General features: G+C 42.9%; 1 protein-coding gene across 1 annotated transcript in view; it reads left to right on the top strand.

Annotated features, from left to right (window-relative positions):
• Positions 1-19701, top strand: part of ehbp1 (EH domain binding protein 1) — a 155468-nt gene that overhangs the window by 107704 nt on the left and 28063 nt on the right. The window contains exons 19-21 of the mRNA XM_034135961.1: positions 5907-6047; positions 7073-7173; positions 9810-9933. Coding sequence (XP_033991852.1) covers positions 5907-6047; positions 7073-7173; positions 9810-9933 — 366 coding nt within the window. The remainder of the gene's footprint in view (positions 1-5906; positions 6048-7072; positions 7174-9809; positions 9934-19701) is intronic.

The following is a 19701-nucleotide window of genomic DNA, read 5'->3' as shown; positions in this document are numbered from 1 at the left end:
CGTGCTTTATTTCTCTCCACAACTCTTTCTTCTTTTATCAGGGTTCATACAAGGTCTTGGAAGTTTAGAAAAGGCTTAATTTAGAGCCGGTTTTCAAGGTTGGGAGTATGTTAGAATACAAATACACTACTTGAAAAACAGAGAATGAAATAAACAAAAAAAACAGCCACTAAAAAACATAATAAAACATGCAAAGTAAAAAAACAGTTCATATATTTATTAATACTGTGGGTAGGAAATATTTTAATTTTTTAACCCCTCTTAATTGACTAAAAAAACCCTATTTTGTCTCAATCTTTATTCTCTCAGTCGCTCTCTCTGTCTCAATTGCTTTCCCTCCACACCATCAAACGGGTCAGGTCCAATCAATCAGGTCCGATTATCGACCCGGTTGTCATCCAGCGGATCCCTTTGTACACATCAGTCAGTCAGACCACTTCATGATAGACCATTGCTTATCCCTCTCGTGTCCATATGAGTCTGTCTAAATCCACAGAGAAACACACACTGTCATCATAATGCTCTACATAACATGTTCCGGTCCTTTCTATTGACTATGACCTTTTCACACAGCCGCTGTGTGTCAGGAGGTGGAGAAGAGGTGCTGCTGCACGTGTGTATCTTCTGATGTGAATATTGAGTCAACAACAAGTAGTCGGCCGCTCTTAACATCTGTTTAATTGATTTTGAATGTCAAGTGGAATAAGGTGAGAGTGTGTGGCTGTCAGTACAAGGTAAACCCTCTGTGCTTATGGCGACACAGGGTGTCTTTGATCATCGATTCACATAAACACCCTCTTGGGTTCAAAGCCCAAAAGGCTTAGTGCTTTATGGCCAAAGAAGTGTGTGTGTGTGTGTGTGTGTGTGTGTGTGTGTGTGTGTGTGTGTGTCAGAGTTCCCGTTAGAATATTTTTTTTGCCGGGTCAACATGTCCGTTTTTAAGTTGAAATCTTTCCGGACAAAATTAGATAAGTGCGGTTAAAGGTCTTCTTTGTTATTTATTGAGCTTTTAAAACAAATTGATATGATTCGACATTAAACAAACTAATTATAGTAGATTAACTACATTATTCAAAAGTGTACAGTAATTTACAAAAACGCTTGGGATCGGAATAATAAACGGAAGCGCTCTCTCCTTCTCCTGACAGCCCGTCAGTATCATGCAGCTCGCGGATCCAGTAATGAGTGACCCGACAGTAAAACTAAACATATCTATAACTAGTTTAGGTAGTTTAGAGGGTAATTAAAAATAGCTACGTGTGATTTCTCTAACCTGAAGTGTGTTTTGCTCTGCTCGCCGCTGCAGGGGATCATGCAGAGCTGCGTGTCGAATCGTCAGCAGCAGCCGATCTCTCTCTCCTGTCAGATTAGACTTTACTCGCATTTATGGTCCATACGATCAGATCTAGCTAGTTCTAGCTAATGATATGGACTACCCTGCTTGTTAAAAGACACCTAAAAATAAAGCGTCGCTAATGCAACCTGGATGACGGCCACAAAGTATAGCGCAAGCATTATGCATTTGTTTACATGCCCACCGGAACCCCCGAGGCAATTACCAACAGATCAACGCACAATCAACCCATACAGGACATCTCTTTCTCCCACATTAAGTGTTAGACATTAGAATTGACCAATTTTTTGTCTGTCAACATACTCTTTTGTCTGTCACCATACTATTTCTTGTCTGTCACATAAGTGGCGCAACTGATGCGGTATGCGCTAAGGGAAAAATTATTTGAACGGACATTTTGACCGGAGAGATTTAGAGTTGCCGGACTTCAGCATATTTTACCCGGTCCATTGTTCCGGTAATTACCGGCTAACGGGAACTCTTGGTGTGTGTTGTGTGTTGATGTGTGCGTGTGTGTGATTGGTGTGTGTGCACGAGTTACCGCTTGACCCTCACAGAAGTAGAATCGCCATTTGGTGGGACCTATCTGAAACACTGTACCCAAAAGTGTGTTCAGTGCCGCGTCATGTGTAATATTTGTAATTATTTTACCTGCAGTGTCTGATTTGATAATTTTTTGATTCGATCCAAGTAGGATTATAAGTAATGTACTACTTCTCTAATGTATCTCCATTTTTGGCGCAAATAGTACCCAACACCATATAAAAGGGAAGCTGCACTAGGTGAATGTACTTCAAAAGTATCAAAACAATATCAGTTCTGTGCTATCCTACGCTTTTTGACAATGAATGTATGCAGAATATATAGGTGTGTGTGTGTGCAGTTTGCTTGACTTTTTCTGTCCTTAAAATCAACCATCAAGGATAAACTGTCCTGTCCCGAGAGGAGTTGGGCATCCCAAAGTCCTTCAGGCAGGGAACGACCTGCAGGAACATCACACACACACGCACACACACACACCTCTCTCATTAGTGATTGTGTGTATGCGCCGCCTCGGGGTAGCGCACGATAAGGACATGCGACGCTCAGCAGACTGCAACGTTAGTCACCGCTGCCCCCCAACATGCACAATTCACTCACACACACAACACACACACACACACACCACACACAAACCACACACCAAAAGCACTGAATCACCACTGCACCCACGATGATAGCAGCGATATAGAGATACAGGCGGGGAGAGAAAGGGAGGGAGGAGGACACCCCAATATCTGGCTGTCCAGAGAGAGTAAAAGAGAGAAGGAAAGAGGTGGTGTGTGTGTGTGTGTGTGTGTGTGTGTGTGTGTGGTGTGTGTGTGTGTGTGTGTGTGAGTGTGTGTTGTGTGTGTGTGTGTGTGTGTGTGTGTGTGTGTGTGTGTGTGGTGTGTGTGTGTGTGTGTGTGTGTGTGGTGTGGTGTGTGTGTGTGTGTGTGTGTGTGTGTGTGTGTGTGTGTGTGTGTGTGTGTGTGTGTGTGTGTGTGTGTGGTTCCCAACAGTTAAACAATAAGTAATAATTGGGTATTCGTCCTCCGGGTCCTAATCAGTCTCCCCGGGGATTTACTCTCCTGCTAAATCAACAGTTCCCTGTAGATATTGCAGGGGCTTGCAGTTTTTCACTAGTCAACAAACTGAAATGCATTAAAAACACAAATCCTTCTCCTGGATATATGACAAGGACAGCCACATTAATCCAATAAATCCTTTGACATCCAATTATCAGTGTTTGTTACACTGTTTCTGCAAACAAACATGTGAAATATTCATCAAATGGATGGACTTCATCCAGGCAACTTATCGCACTGTCAGTATACTTTGTTCAGTGGCTGATATGGAACTGAAACTCTGAACCCTCACAGTGTTTTTTGCTTTACCCATTTTACTTATAATGCATACTATACTTTGTGTTCCTTAAATAAAAGTTCTCATGTAAATAATTGTATTTAATACATTGCATAACTACACAAATCATTGATTGTTTTAAGCACTATGAAAAGAGGATGACCTTTGTGGTTTTCTGATAAACAGATTTAGTCCATCTTATTGTATATAATGATGGGACGTAAGCAGAGTACCCAATTCAATCAAAGGAAGTGCACTTGTCTGTATTTAAAGTGTTCTTTCATTAAAAAAAGACTGGCCTTCTTCCAAATAACTGAATATATGTGAAATGAGTTGCTGTTCAATGATTTATTTGGTCCTGAACAACACATTTTGTCTGGCAGTGGCTCAGTCAGTAGGGGCTTGGACTGTGAGCCGTAGGGTCGCCGGTTCAAGTCCCCGACCAGACCTAAATATGGAGTGTGGACTGCTACTTGGTCCCAGTTCACCTCCTGCCCTGCCGTGGTGCCCTTGAGCAAGGCACTTGACACTCCCATTGCTCCCCGGGCGCTGTACAATAGCTGCTCACTCCTCCTAGTACTAGACTCCTGGTTCTAGGATGGGTTAAAAGCAGAGAACACATGTCACTGTGTGCTCTGCATGTGTGACCATTACAGAGGGGTTCATCCCTCCCATTCGATCTATTTTGTGTCACTATTAATTGGAAAATGGAGAGATCCAAATGAGTTTTTATTCAGGAATCAGAAGCTGACAGGAAATGCTTTAAAGTGCTGATGTTTTCCCCTCCTCACTTTTCCTGCAATCAGTCATTTAAATCTACTTTACTGGGATTCCTTGTGCTGCCATTAACGTTAACATGCACACACACACACACATCCAGCCTTGTGTTTTAAATGGTTAATTGGCCATTTTCTATACATGGGACTTCATTAACAGATGTGCCCCTCTCCTATTCGACTTGACATCAGGTTTTAAGTGGCTGGTAGAAGCTGACAGACTAATAGACGAAACACAGTGAGAACAGACTAATTGCTGACATTGTTTGAAAGTCAATAATCTGAAGCTAAACTAACAACTCTTGTCTTCAGCGAGTTCCCCTCCCTCTCTGTCTCTATTAGCTCTCCTCGCTCCGCACGCCCTGCCTGACTATCTCCCTCCGTCTCAAGCAGTGGAACATGTTTGCCCTAATTGTCGACTTTATTACACGTTTCGCCGTCTTATTAGCGTTGCCACGACGTCAATCTTAGCCCGAGTCGGTTTCTTTTCCACTCGGCTTGGCACATTTGGAGGCCTGGTAATAAAGCATTCCTGCACGGCGTTTTTTGATAGTGGGAGAAGCGAGCGTGTAGCTTTTTAACACATGTTCACTTTGAAAACAATAGCGTTTTTTTTGCATTTTGCATAATCTGAATATATTTTCTGGCTCGGGGTTTTGTTGAAAGTCAAGTTAATTGCCTGCTTTTTGTCTCTCTCATGAGTGAGGGAGAAAATTAGAGTGTGTGTGATTGTGTGTGTGCGTTGGGAGAGAGGTGTTCAAGCAAACCACAATGAAGCTAACATATCAACTTCTACCAGATTGATCTCATGGCATGGCAGTAAGTGTGTTTGCACTCACGTGTTAACATGTGCACTAATGGGGTGTGTGTGTTTTTGGTCACAGTAATCACAGAGGCGCTGTGAAAACCTGAACCGGATGCCTAATAGAAGCCTGAGAGCAGATCTAAGTGGCTGGTAGGGGCTGACAGAATAATAGACGAGATGTGGAGAGGCAGCAGACTAATGGCTGATTAGTCAATAATTGGAAGTTAACAAACTCCTTCCATTTGTGTGTGGGAAATTACTGTTCATTTTCTTTTTATCCTTTTAGAATAGCACCTATTTCACGTTGTGCATGTAGAAAAAAAGACATCACTGGCTGTACATGTACACTATTGCCTCTATTTTATTGCAGTGACATTTTTTGATGGCACCATTTGTGATTCTGTTACCTTTTTGCATATTATCCCTACTCTCTTATGTGTTTCAAGGTCTTAGAGCAGGGGTGTCAAACTCAAGGCCCGGGGGCCAAATCCGGCCCGTGACTTCATTTCATGTGGCCCCACAAGAGCTTGCAAAGAATATAATATGTTTATTATACGGTTACATGCCGATTTACAGAAGCACGTTGCCCATAAACTACATGTCCCACAATGCATCTCAAATTTGCATTTTTTTCCTCAGAATTTAACTTTTTTTTCTTCTAAATATTTTTTTTTCTTCTTAGAATTAGCATTTTTTTCAGAATCTGACTTTTTTTCCAGAATTTGGCTTTTCTTTTTAAATCATTTTGTGACATTCTCACTTCTGCTTTCAGACGTAGTTAATTATGAAGTTATTACCCTATCCAATAATAATCCAATGCAGAGGCAATTATGTAATATAATACATTATTTTATATATATTAAATATTTATATATGTATTTTTATAGTCTTATATATAAAACTGGCCCTTTGAGTGCAACGCTAATGTGGCCCGAGTTGAAATTGAGTTTGACACCCCTGTCTTAGAGAAACACCTTCAATACTATACTTCAGTATTATTACATCTGTTAAACATACTTTTGTATTCCTGTGACATAAAGCAACAACCGTAATCAATGCTTGACCACATTTCCTCTCTGTGTTGGACAGAATAACGCTGAGGAGTTGCGAGCAGAGCGTCTGCGCAGAGCGACAGAGAGGCTGCGCAGCCCGGTCGTCTTCAACAAGGATTCTGCCGTCAGGAAAACTCAGTTGAAGTCCTTCAGCCAGTACGTGGAGAGCAGACCAGGTGAGAGACAATGCAACACAAACACACACACACACACACACAATACATACATTGTTTACACAGGGAGGTGTGCACACAGCAGCACATACATCTAATTCACACCTGAGAGCAGGGAACTGCTCGCTGTGCAGAAGCTCAATGATGATTCATTGTTTAGTGTTTGAAACTAGCTTTGTGTGAAACGGGACTTATTTTACTTTCCTTTGATACTTCTAGCTGGCACTAAAGATGATGACGTCTTGTTTTAAGGAGATATCAGGCTTTTGAAAAATAGTAATAAAAGTTATAGCATTAATGTAAACTTTTAATAAGCGATGACAATTCCTAGTCCATTATTGGTCTAGAATAGACTCTGGCCTCTTCGGCTCCACTCCCCACCTGGAGATCTAAGCATGTAAACAACATGTATATGTTATTATTGTTGGGGAATCATTTGCCCTGCATGTCCTCCTTCGCCCTCTGACGCAGCTGACCAACCTTGAGCAGCCATTATCTCCCATAAGGAGGGGCTGCCCTAGCAAGTTGTTGTTGTTGCCAGTTTATGACCGGGCAACTCTCGGTCAGAGATAGTTATTGTTGTGGGACACCTGGAACACATCCTTCTCGGGGTGTAGATGACCCCGAGCCATAAGCGACAACAAACGTGATTCAGTGTCACCAGCTGTTTAGTCTATCTATTGAAGAATGTTGATTATTACACTCTGAACTAGTTCAAACCTCGAGCTACAGGAGGGGTCTTCAGAATTGATGGTGGTATCTCATCCGTGTGGTCAAACTGTGGCCCGTGACATGTCTTGTGAATTCTCCGGCCGAAGCTCCAAATAAAGCGTCAGTGTTTGCCATCAAAGCTCCAGCTCTCCATCGTGTCTCTCTGAGTCCTGACTCCAATTGCTTCAGAAGTTTCCCCCACAATTATAGATCAATAAAACAGCAAAAATCAATCCTCCTCATTTCTTATGTAAATCTCACTGTGAATGTCTGTACTCTCTTTATGTTTCCCCTTTTCACACGTGTTCAACCATCAGAGGTGAAGAGGCAGAGGTCTATCCCTGAGGATCTGAGGAAGGCTGAGGAGGACCGAGGTTCACCGACGGACCTCGATATTCGCCGACCATTTGAAGAGGAGGTTTGTCATTATCCTAAATCACTCTTCTGCTGCAAATGGTTTAAAATGCATACGTTTCATCCCACCTGCAAGGACTCATGGGCAGGCATATATTAAACAAGTGGTCATGGTCATGATATATTCACTATGAAGCTTTTGTTGTTAGCTTGGCAAATAGGGGAGTTATTTGTAAGGTTGTTTCCCTCAGTTGCGCCTTTTTCATTTCCTCTTAGGCAGCTTTCTTTCTGTCTCTCCTGTCTTGAATTATATAACACACACACACACACACACACACACACACACACACACACACACACACACACACACACTTTACTCTACTGTCCTCCCTTCCCAGAGATACCCAAGTATTGATCTAACAGACAGACTGCCATTTTAATTATAACAATGCTAGATATCAGCTGGCATTTAGAGGTGTGTGTGTGTGTGTGTGCCAATAAGTTGTGTGCCTACGTGTCCTTCAAGTGCTCAAACACACACACACCAACACACACACACACTCCTCTCAGCCTCTGTTTGAACTTGTGTGTACAAAGACTATGTCTATAAAAGTGCTATTATTTCAATGAGTGTGTATTTGAGTGTGTGTGTGTGTGTGTGCCACAGGAGACCACGGGGTGAATCTCTTTTTGCAAACAGCCCTCTCCTACCCTCGACCCTCCACCCCAGCCCCCCACACACACACACACACCCTCCTCCTCCCTGTGCCTGGGCCCCAGGGTTAATGGGTGTTCAACCTTTCCATTATCCCGATCAGCCAAGAATTACCTGCTGAATGATGTTTGCATTAATATAATATATATGGTAATTTCCCTGCTCTTAATTACGGCTGGGCCGAGCGCGGCAAGGGGAGTGGGCTGATCATGTGTAAAATTGATTTGCCAAGGAAAAATATGGTGATAGAGCGAGAGCAGGCAGGGAGGAGGAGGGAGGGGGCTGCTGGGAATCAACACACACATGCACACATCACACGTGCACATAGCCACTCACACACACTCACACACACACTGGGTAGAGCACAGCAAAAAGTGCTGGCCTGGGTGGAATATAAAAAAAAAAACTTTCTCTCTCTCCTGCTCACTAGTTCTCCTTCCCATTAAGAAAAACGAAGTGCATCAGCAATAAAATGGAGATATTTTTTTCCGGATGCATCCTCAGTTGTGAATTTGAATAAATATTTTCCTCACTCGGAGGAGTTTCTCTGGAGAATAGCAAGGAGACAGGAGACAGAGGTGAAGAGGGGTCAGAAATGGAGTGTGTATTAAGTGCCTATGGTTATAGAGTGATGGGTGTGTGTTTGTGTGTGTATCGTTATGGAGTGGCTGGTGTTCGTGTGTGTGTCGGAAGTATCTGAAATGGCAGAGTGTGAGTAAAAATAGCTTAGTTTAGTTTTAAGATACTGTGGAGACATTTAAACTGTTTTAAGTTAAGACTAGACAGCAACAATTATTATTGAAGACGACTTGTTGATTTATTTTCAGACATATTTTCCCCTCTATCTGGCTCTCTCCATCTTAATAGTCCAGGGTGTCCGCGGGGTCTTAAAAAGTATTAAAAGTTGATAAATCGAGGTTGTATTCTACAGTCTGCCTGAATGTAATCATTGCGTAGGTGTGTAGTGTGATTCTGTGTAGTTTATTTATGGCATCCCGTTGGATTTGACGTCATCTGAACAGGACATCGCACGCTCACTGCTTGATAGCGCGCGAAGCTCCGTTTACGCCGGTTGTTAAACAACATCGTTATGGGGAAATGCAAGTTTGCGTCCAAATGGTTGGAAGATAAGGAGGAAGGACACTCAATACTGTATATATAGTAAATGTGAGGTAAAGTGTGTCGCCAATGTAACCGGTTAGAACTCAAAGTGGCGATGAGGTCTTAAAATGTATGGAAAGGGTCTTAAAAAAGGTCTTAAAGGGTATTACATTTGACTTCAGGATTCTTGCATATACCCTGTAGTCAGAGCAGGAAACTATTTAAAAACACAAGGGTTGCATTTGTTTTGAATTTATCTCAACTACATTTAATTCAAGTGCACAGCGAGTACTAAGGAATTGCCAAACCAGGGATGTCCACTATTGGGTAGTTAGCGTTTAAGAGTCCAAAGCTCAATGAGATAAAACCATAATATTGAGTCACCATTAATATAGTAGAAGTGTTTTTGATTGATTGAGGATTTGATGTCAACTATATGATCTATAACTAAACAATATACTCAGTGACTTCAGTATGTCTTCATTAACAGTACCTTTTTTAAGTATTTTGCCATAGTAGTTTTGAAGAAAGGAATTACAAAATACCAAACACACTCGGATGAAACAAGAGCAGCAACAGTTAGCTGGTTTGTTTTATCTCCTAGTGTGAAAGTAAACTCTCTCCTGGCGTCATGTACTTTTGTTCTATGTATTGATGATTTGTGGACACACTGCACATCTATCCCTTTATATCTCTCTTCATGTATTTATTTCTATCCCTGCATCACCTTTTTGCTCCATTCCTTCTCTGTATTCCTCCCTCATCTGTCTCATCCCTCCATCTTTTTTATACTGTGTCTGTTTAATGCTATATCGCACTACTCTTCCTTTTCTCTCATAACCATTCTCTCTCTCTCCCCCCCCCTCTCTCTCTCTGGTTGACAGAAGGCGTTCAAAGACACCAGTCAGTATGTGGTTGGGGAGCTGTCTGCGCTGGAGAGCGAGCAGAGGCACATCGACGCCCGAGCAGCTCGCGTGGAGAAGAGGCTGCGCTATCTCATGGACACAGGTACCCCAAGCCCAATTACACTGGAAAAACTGTTTTGGCAAATTGAGCGTACGCACGCACACACACACACACACACACACACACACACACACACACACACACACACACACACACACACACACACACACACACACACACACACACTCACACTCACTCAGGGAGTTTGTGTGTGTTTATGTGTGTGAGGGAGAATCTTTGAAGCCCTCCCCTTTCGGTTGAATGTTGCACGACGGAGCGCTGGGTGGATATGAAAGGAGGGGTGAGGGAGGAGGAGGAGGAGGTGGAGAAGGGTGTGTGTGGGGAGGGAGAGTAGGAGTGTGTCTCGGGGATGGGAGAAGAAGGGAGACCTCTCTGGGCTGGGGTGATAAGGGAGCCCTTCATGGGGGAAACGATAACTGGGTGCGATAGCGGAGCCCCAGCCGAAGTCTCCGCTGCAGCCGCTTGCCAGCCGCGGCCCAGCCAGCCAGAGCACTATTGAACAGCGCGCTCAGCCATGCACGGCTACACACACACACACACACACACACACACACACACACACACACACACACACACACACACACACACACACACACACACACACACACACACACACACACACACACACACACACACACCTCCTTCCCCTAGTACATATCTGGCCTTCATTGATATGCTGTATAAGGAAAGACGGGCGTGAGTTAAAGGGAGAGGCAAAGAAATGTAAAAACACGAGGCAACACAACACGAGCACTGACACAGTTCACAAATCCACGACACACACATGCTTACACACATATAAAGTGCAATCTGGTTTGGCGTACAGAGCCAGATTTGGAAGGTTTTTATTTAAGATTTGGCCGGGGGTAAAGCCTTGTTAAGACATGAGACAGTGTGCCGAGCCAAAAGAGGGGCCTTGGCTCCGTTAAGTCCCTAACTGAAATTGGAGAATAGCATCCCATTTGTGATACTAAACCATCCCATTCCTCGCCCAAGAATGGCGGGGAGAACGAGAAGACATGCTTCCAGAAAGTGTGACATTTCACAAGCGTTCTGAGAGTGTAGCTACAGTATGTCTTGTAGTAATTTAGGAGCAGCTCTCATGCTTTTTTCTGATGTATCAGTGCCCACCTCAGTGGATTTAGCCCCCAAAATCCTAAAGAAGCAACACAGGGGAGGAGAGGAGGTGAGGTGGTGAGATTTGCGCTCACATACCCCATCCCATTTGGGTCCTGATATCAAGACTATCTCTTTTTCGTTTGTTGTGTTCGCTTTCCTGCTTTTCGCATCCCTCCCTGCCTCCGTGCCCTCTCCCCTGTCGGAGCGCATGCCATTGTGTCAATCTGAAGGGCTGTTTTTTTCCTTCTTCTTCTCCACCCACTGATAAACCAGCCGCTAGCCAGCAAGACGCCAGGTTATTTACTTCAGCCATAAAGATTCCTCTCTATATAGTTATATAAATATATACTATATACCTGAAGAATATGATTCACTAGAAAAGGGAGAGGGTGACAACAGAGAAGGCAAGGGCAAAATAATAAAAGGATATCACAAAGAAAACTCACCTTGGTTGCTTTTTACCACCTTATACCATCAGTGGGGAATGATATCGGGGAAATGTGATTTCCAAAAGTCGACACATGGACTTCTGCTTGATGCAGTGTAATATAAATGGACGACATGGTATGAATAATATAGTCTAAACCCCTTACATTTGTCAAAGGCCACATGTTGCAGCTTATAGTTACCATCAGCAATGAAACATGATCAGTTACTATGCGGCAAGACTCTTTACAATATAAAAATATGCTCGGACAAATTAGTTCCCCTATGCATTTTGTTGAACCGAGGGAAAAATGAAAGTTGCCACATGGCGTTAGGCACCTTGCTTACTTTCTGAAAGTGCATTTCTGTTTCCATATCTCATTCTGCAGCACTTATCCCAGAGACTCATCCAATAGGTTATGGATTGTGCCTTTAGGCCAAGGTCTGGAGGCATCAGAGCGAGATGCGCCGGTGACAGCTTCTAACTAAAGTAACCTTTATCACCCTCAGCAACTGAGGTCACCTTTCTATAGGCTGTCATAGATGATAGATATTTCTCTCTGGACCACGAATGTCTGATTGAAGCTGCGGCTGATTGGCTGTAAGCAAAACATCCGGTATTGATCCATCACATCTGACTGGTGGCTACACTTTTTTCTAGAGGACAGGGTGAGAAATGACCACCAGCTACCAGCAAATGTTGATGCTTTTACTCTACCAGCCACACTGTTAACATTACAAGCGTCTTACATACTCAATACTGTGGGCAATCCCCACAGGAGCAATTTGGGGTGAAGTGTCTTGCCCAGGGACACAACGACATGCTGACTGCAGTGGGGTTTGAACCTGTGCTCCCCTGATCCCAACACCAACGCACTAGTCCACTGCGCCACACGCCTCCCTAACATTAGCTGGCCTCCCTGTTAAAGGCCAGCCAATGTCCAGAAGTCCTTTCTTATATATCATTAGATGTCCATATGCCTGATTCAATTTAGGGACTTACAAAGTATGAGTGCAATTAAGGACACTTCACAGAATGTTATTTCTTGATGAGCTTTTTTTGGATGCCAATAAAAAAAGTTGTAAGACAGTGTCCCTGTCATGGATGTTAAACTCTATCACCTATTACATGAAACTCAGTAGGAAAATAATTAGTAGTGTATTTCTACTCTACATATACAAACCTGAGACAGAAGTTGGGCTTTTGAGAAAGGACTGAAATACATTTTGTCTCCACTTTACACAATTTGTATTTATCTGGTTCAGATGTGAACTAGAGCAGATTATATAATCAGGAATTCAGTTGAAGTAGAGACTGGATGTCACAGAAAGGGAGTCATAGCAGAATTTGGTGTATTATGACAAATGGTATTAATGTCCGTCATTGACTATTCTCCGTTTCACATCTAGCCATCTGGTAAATAGCGCCTATACATGTAGATTACACCCAGAACGATGTGCAGTTTGTTCCTGGACTTTGTAAGCAGTGTGGAAGTCATCGCAGTATCTGTGATCATATGATTCAGAGCTCTTGAGTGTGCGAGAGCTCAGTGTTCAGTGGTGTTGTTGCAGCGCTGCAGGACTGATGGGCAGATGTGAACAGACATAGCGACTGACCCATGACTGATTGTTCATCTCTCTGCTCCAGCAGCAGAAAGCCTGGGAAGATCCACTGTGCTCTGCTGCGCCTCCATATCCCTCTTAGATATCACATGCTTTTGCTTTGTCATCCCCTCATCCTATTTCCCTCTTCTTCAAGTCGGTCAATCTGCCTATATGTGCATGTACAATATATTCGTCAAAAGGAATGAAGTCTTTAGTGATTTAGTTTTCAAATGCTTCCTTTTGTATGTAACTCGTCCTGTGTGCTCTTTTAAATCAATATTTTGAACTCTCTGCTTCTTTGCATCACTTTCTATTTGTTTTATTCCTTTTTATCCCTGCAATCTCTATTTATTTCTCCTTTCACTCACCCCTGCTCTCCCTCCTTTTCCACACTCCCCCTCTCCTCCCCCCCTCTCTCCCCTGGTTTGGGCACAATGCAGCTTTCTGCGGCATTTTCTATTACGCCGCGGCCCTCCCCAGATGAATCCCAAGTAATTGGGGTGGTTAATTTATTTACTCAGAGGCAGTTCACAGCACATTAAATAATAGAGATAATTGAACAAGAATTGTCAAGTGTCTTCTGATATCAGACACATTACAGGAGGGAGTGTGCATAAAACTCCATTTCTATGCCCCCATTGTTTATGGTAATTAAGTACACAGATTTATTCCTTGGTTGCCTTCCAAGCTTATGGCAAGCGCCATTGTTGTCTTCTATTAATATGTAATCAGTAAATAGTTTAATTTTCTAATCTGCGGTTGGAGAATTCACTTTCTAACAACTCTTAATTACTGCTGGGCTCTAATGAGTCTCGCCATGCCGACGCAGCCAGCCAATCAGAGCCCAGGAACGGGTCGGGGGGGAATTTGAATTCCTGCGGCGCCCCCCCTCGACTAATGAACTTGTTATTCTCGCACCACTGGGAGCACTGTCCTTCACACATGCAGCATGAGGAGAACGTTCACCTCCTGGAACAGACCAAATATTTATACGAGTTTATTGAATATAGGAGACGTAAATGAGTGCATTCAGCAGAAGCTGTGTATTCATTACATATACACGATAATATGATTACATGGCTGTCTAATAAAACTTGTTTAATTATCATGTAACCTTTTATAGGCAGGCCTGCACAGATTGAAAAGCTTGAACTGTAGATGCAGTCTTTAATATGTCTGTTATTACCATGCAAATTGTCCTCAGAATTAAGATACCATTCACCGTTATTGTGTTTCTGCCAATGCTTGTAATGCCTCTGACCTTGGCATTGTTCGTTTTCTAAAGGTATTGTTACACAGGAAAAATATATCAAACACTCCTTATTGAAAATGCAGCTTGAGGTATGAAGCAGCATTCAAATGCGTCTTGTAGCCTTGGCCGAAAATCCCCTGGCCCCTGTTTGAATATATCTCAACCACCCCCTACCTGGCCCCTGCACCTATTTACACACCTCCCATTTCAAATAGCTATATAACCTGCAACAATAGACGCAATTATCCAAATAATGGCACTTAGCCGCACCGCAAAGCCGCCTCTCACCTACTGCGCATTTGATAAGAGATAAACAAGCAGAGAGAGGAGAGAATGAGTTTTAGCTCTCCCAGATTAACATATGTTTAAAAATTGCACTCGACGCCGATAAGATTGACACAGGGTTTTTATGGCGCACGCTCCTTTAATCTGCCTTTGTGTCTGCGAGTCGACGAGAGGAGAATGGCACAAGGAGGGATCCGGCAAGAGCTTAATGTACTTTAACACATGCAGCATATCCCCCTCAGTATCTGAGAGAAGGGACAGGACGGACTGTCAATGACTTAGTCTGTGATTGTGTGGAGGATTGCCGATCGGCTTGTCAACCTGTGGCTCTAAATCACAAGGGAATGTTCATTCATGTCATATTTTTTGTATAATTATTTGTGTCATGTTTCAAAAATGTGGATCTGAAGACTTTTGTATTTATATACCTCGTTTAATTCCTGGCTAATATAGTTCACATTTCACTCGGATGCTCCCGGTGTATTTCTGACATAAATGGTAAAGCAGTGCAGGCATCATTGTGTGTTATACTTCCTCAGCATCAAGTGAGCCGGCCTCTCACTCCTTTCCCCATGCCTGTCGCTCTAATCCAGCATTGTGGCAGCAGCAGCAGCATCTTATAGTTTGACTAAAGATTTAAGCTGAGCTACGTGAGTGGCATAAGGGACTCCAACACACACACACACACACACACACACTCATAAACGCGTGCACATCAAGCCCTGCCTTGTCTCGTCGCAGCAACACAAACAGCGTGTGCAGCTTTAAGTATATTATCAGAGCCAGTTCTTTCACAAACGTATTGCTGAAGAAGCTTAACATTAATTATTGTAACTTTGGGCAGATTACATCCGTGCCCGCCTTGTAAGCGCAGGCAGACTCATCTTGACCTCCTATACGAGAGCTTAAAGACACAAGAATGGCATTTTACCAACTTTAATGGGATAACCAGTCTAATCTTTCAGCACTGACAGAAGAAAAAGTGTTTAGACTATAATACCCTCCCCAGTTCACAGACTCAAAGATGGAGGCAGAGAGGTTTCGGTGTTGGCTTTAATCAGCGTTCACTTTGTGTTCTAGGTGCCTCTTTTATTTTGTCGGTGTGAAACAAAAGTTATTTGGCGCCCTTTTGAAAACAAATCCATTAACATTGAGCTCCTGCCAATAAAGGTAGACTTGGAAAGACAGGCTACGCTGAAGGCGAGTCCACTGAATTGTGAGGGAAATTGCTGAGCAGGGAGATTGTGTCTGTTGTTTATCCATAATCACACACTCTCATTTATAAGCTAAGCTCATGGCAACTGAGATAGACAACGGCCAAGAGGACATGTGTTTCTGCTTTTTCCTGAAGCCTTTGGTCATTTCTCTTGTTTTTGTAGTCAGTGTTACAAAAGAGCACTCACTTTCTTCCAATCGAATGGTTTTGTATCAGTGGAATGTGTTTGTGGTCATCTTAAATTCATTTCAGGAGCAAATGCACCGATCTTCCCTGTGGGGGGGGGGGGGGGACAAGGAGAAATCTAGGGATCACTCCTTTAAAACCCATTGCCTTTTTCTTGCCTTTCTTGTCAGATTAACACCCCCCCCCCCCCCCCCCACAAACACAGATACACTCCCATTCCCGCTCATGCCCTTAATCTCCTCGGCCATTTGAATGTTTGAGCAGCAAAACAATTTAATTAGTCAACTTGCAAGGACTCTGCACAAGCGACCAATGCTGAGCCCCCCCCCCAGTCCTGCACAGTGACACCACCCTCCCTCCACTCCCAGATGTGCACCGCTTCTCTCTCTTTTTTCTCCCTCCCCTTCCTCTTTTCTCCAGCTCGGTGTCAGCCTTTCATACATTCTTTAACAGTGGGGATGAAAAGGGGGATTTTTAGGAAGATTAGGGAACGGGATCCTCTAGGCATTGTCTGAGAATCTTCAGATAAAACGAGCTGGGAGGATGGAGTCAACGGGTGGGGGAGAGGGGAAGGGGGTGTAGCTGCTAGTAATGTCCCACAAGTTAAATATGCTGTTAAACGGCTATTATTGTCAGGTTTTTTCTCATTCGTCCGTCTTTTATTGATGATTTTGCGCCTGCTTTTATTTGCAATTTTTCCCTTTTCTTCTCAATCAGATAAAGTTATGTCTGACTCATCCTCCGATAAACATTTCCAGCAGAGGGGTGAGTAAGTGGGGAGGGTTGTGGCAGAGAATTGGGAGGTGGACAATAGCCGCTTATGATAATCTGCTCTTTATTGGAGCATCCCGCCAACGCTTTCATCAGCCGCCTCTCTGCCGGAGACCCCATGCAGCAGCCGCTCCAACACACCCTGCTGCAGGCTGCCAAACACATCGTCACACACACGCATATACAAACACAATACACACAAACACACAACACATTAACAAACATTCTGAATTTGTTCACACACACACACACACACACACACACACACACACACACACACACACACACACAGGGGGCAAACTCAAGCAGTGATGCATACAAACAGAAAAATAAAACACGTTATTTTTGTTTTAGTGCTGTAGCTTAAATCGTATTTCATATACATTTATTATATGGGTTAATTTGTTGGTTTTTAAGTGAAGCAGTCATGTTTGAATCCACCTGTTTTCTCCACCTTTACATATTTGTATGTATCTTCCATCTTGACAGTTAAAATAGCAGATAAACATAAAGTCATGTAGCTCCAGGGATATTTATTATTCTTTGTTGTTTGTGTTTTATGTAGTAGATTATTTTTTAGTTAACAAACTGCAACCCCAACAACATAATTGAATTTCAACCTTGCAGTCAATTAATCAAGGCTTTCTTATGGTAACGGATGTGGTGGCACTCCACAATGCAGGTTAATGACAGAGGTTTGGCCAGTAATTACACCATTCACTTGCTAACACAGCTGCTCGCCATGCTACCGTTGTCATCACCCCCGCATACACACTCCTCCCCATTTCCCATTGTAATGAGCACTCCAGGCTACAAATACCAACAGCTGTCTTTCCCAATACATTACCATTTAAATATATTTAAACACGGCAATTTTGCATTTGTGTATTGAGCCAGTGGCAGTAACAGCCTGGTGTTTGGTGTCAGTTGTAATGTAATGCTATGCCACATTGAAAGGATTTATTTGACACATTTACAAACACATTAGGGACAGTGTGAATTAGGGAAGATATCAAACCGAAGACTTGGTTCTGCTTTACAGAATTCCGTTTTTTTTTTAGTAAAAGGATATAGGACTGAGCTACTGCCCTTAAGCAAACCTGCAAGAGAAAGGAAACCGGGAGCAAAGATGAAGAAGGAGAGGATGCAGTGATTGTGTAACAGCGAGAGAGAGGGGGGGGAAACTAGTGAGTCTCAGCGCAGAGATGTAAGAGGGATGACTAATGTTGTTAGCAGAGCCATTACTGGTCCGCAGATTAATTCATCAAGCAAATTCAACAATCACCCTCTGCCTCTTGTCACAAGGCGTGTAATATGACACCCCTCAAATTTGTTCTAACATCTACCCCAGGGGGGTCGAGCTGTCCCCTCCTCACACACACACACACACACACACACCCTCCTTCTCTTTGCTAATGGAGCAGGCGGAGCCACTTATGCTAAAAAGATTGCAGCTGTCTGTCAGCAGGTTGAGGGGGGGGTTATCACTGCTCTGCTCACATACTCACACTTTTTCATTCAGACATTTCTCCACCCCCCCTTCTCTATCTCACTCCTTAGCAAATAAATATAAATGCTTAACGTGTGTGTGTTGACCTTTGAGTGAGCCCCCGTTAAAGCGAAATGAGGGAATGATGCTTTCAAATCTATTTAGAAACCAATCCAAAACTGAGGCTTAATATCGGACTCTTTTATAATTCTAATACCAACTTTTCTTCACCAAAACCTAATAAGTTCTTTAGAACAAGAAAAGTTTGTTCGATTAAACTTTTTTTTCATTTAACAAAATAAGCCAGAATTTCCGTAAAAAATGTATGCCCATAACAAATCAAATAAGCTAGCGAATATCTCCAAATCTGAGCAGACATGTGATGCCTGCCCTTGTTTCGTGACAGTTTTCAGTTATTATTGCATTTTCAGGGTGTCCGCGGGCTCTTAAAAAGTATTAAAGGGCATTTTCCAAGGTATTACATTTTGTAGCTTGTTTTCAATAAGTATATCAATTGTCCAAAGAGGTTGTATTCTACAGTCTGCCTGAATGTAATCATTGCGTAGGTGTGTAGTGTGATTCTGTGTAGTTTATTTATGGCATCCCGTTGGGTTTGACGTCATCTGAACAGGACATCGCACGCTCACTGCTTGATAGCGCGCGAAGCTCCGTTTACGCCGGTTGTTGAACAACATCGTTATGGGGAAATGCAAGTTTGCGTCCAAATGGTTGGAAGATAAGGAGGAAGGACAATCAATACTGTATATAGTCAATGTGAGGTAAAGTGTGTCGCCAATGTAACCGGTTAGAACTCAAAGTGGCGATGAGGTCTTAAAATGTATGGAAAGGGTCTTAAAAAAGGTCTTAAAAGGTCTTACATTTGACTTCAGGATTCCTGCATATACCCTGCTTTTGACACCAAGCCCTAACAGTGTGTATTCCCTTAAAGTGTGTTAAAGCGACTCCTGGCCTGAATCTGAAACCCTACACATGTATGCTGATGTTTGTGTTAAACTGTCCCAATTAACAGCGTCAACAGGTACCGAGGTTTACACTAGCACTAAATCAACTCGTGTTTCTCCGCCCCTCTAAGCTCCCCAAATGGTTCACACCTCAGTGTGTGTGTAAACATACACTCAGGGAGCTGAACCACCTGGCTTAACCTTAGCTTAGCCCCACAGAGCCCTGGCTTATCTGCACATTTCAACAGGGATTCCACAACACTGCTTTTAGCTCTGGAGCTGCATGTGGCAGAGAGGGAGCTGCAGTGTTTAGCACGTTTTATAGAAATGAGAAACAAGTTGCCATCTAGAAATAAAGGAAAGCCAAACATTTATTTTTTAAGATGGACTATTTCATCTCTTTCGCAGTTTTACATTTTTTTTTTTTACATATGATTACTTTTCAGTTGAGAGTTGGATTGTATTGATCACGATTGAT

Source organism: Trematomus bernacchii, unplaced genomic scaffold (assembly GCF_902827165.1).
Source record: "Trematomus bernacchii unplaced genomic scaffold, fTreBer1.1, whole genome shotgun sequence".
Classification (NCBI taxonomy): domain Eukaryota; kingdom Metazoa; phylum Chordata; class Actinopteri; order Perciformes; family Nototheniidae; genus Trematomus; species Trematomus bernacchii.
Note: the sequence above shows the minus strand (reverse complement) of the source record. Positions and strands in the feature narration are given on the sequence as shown.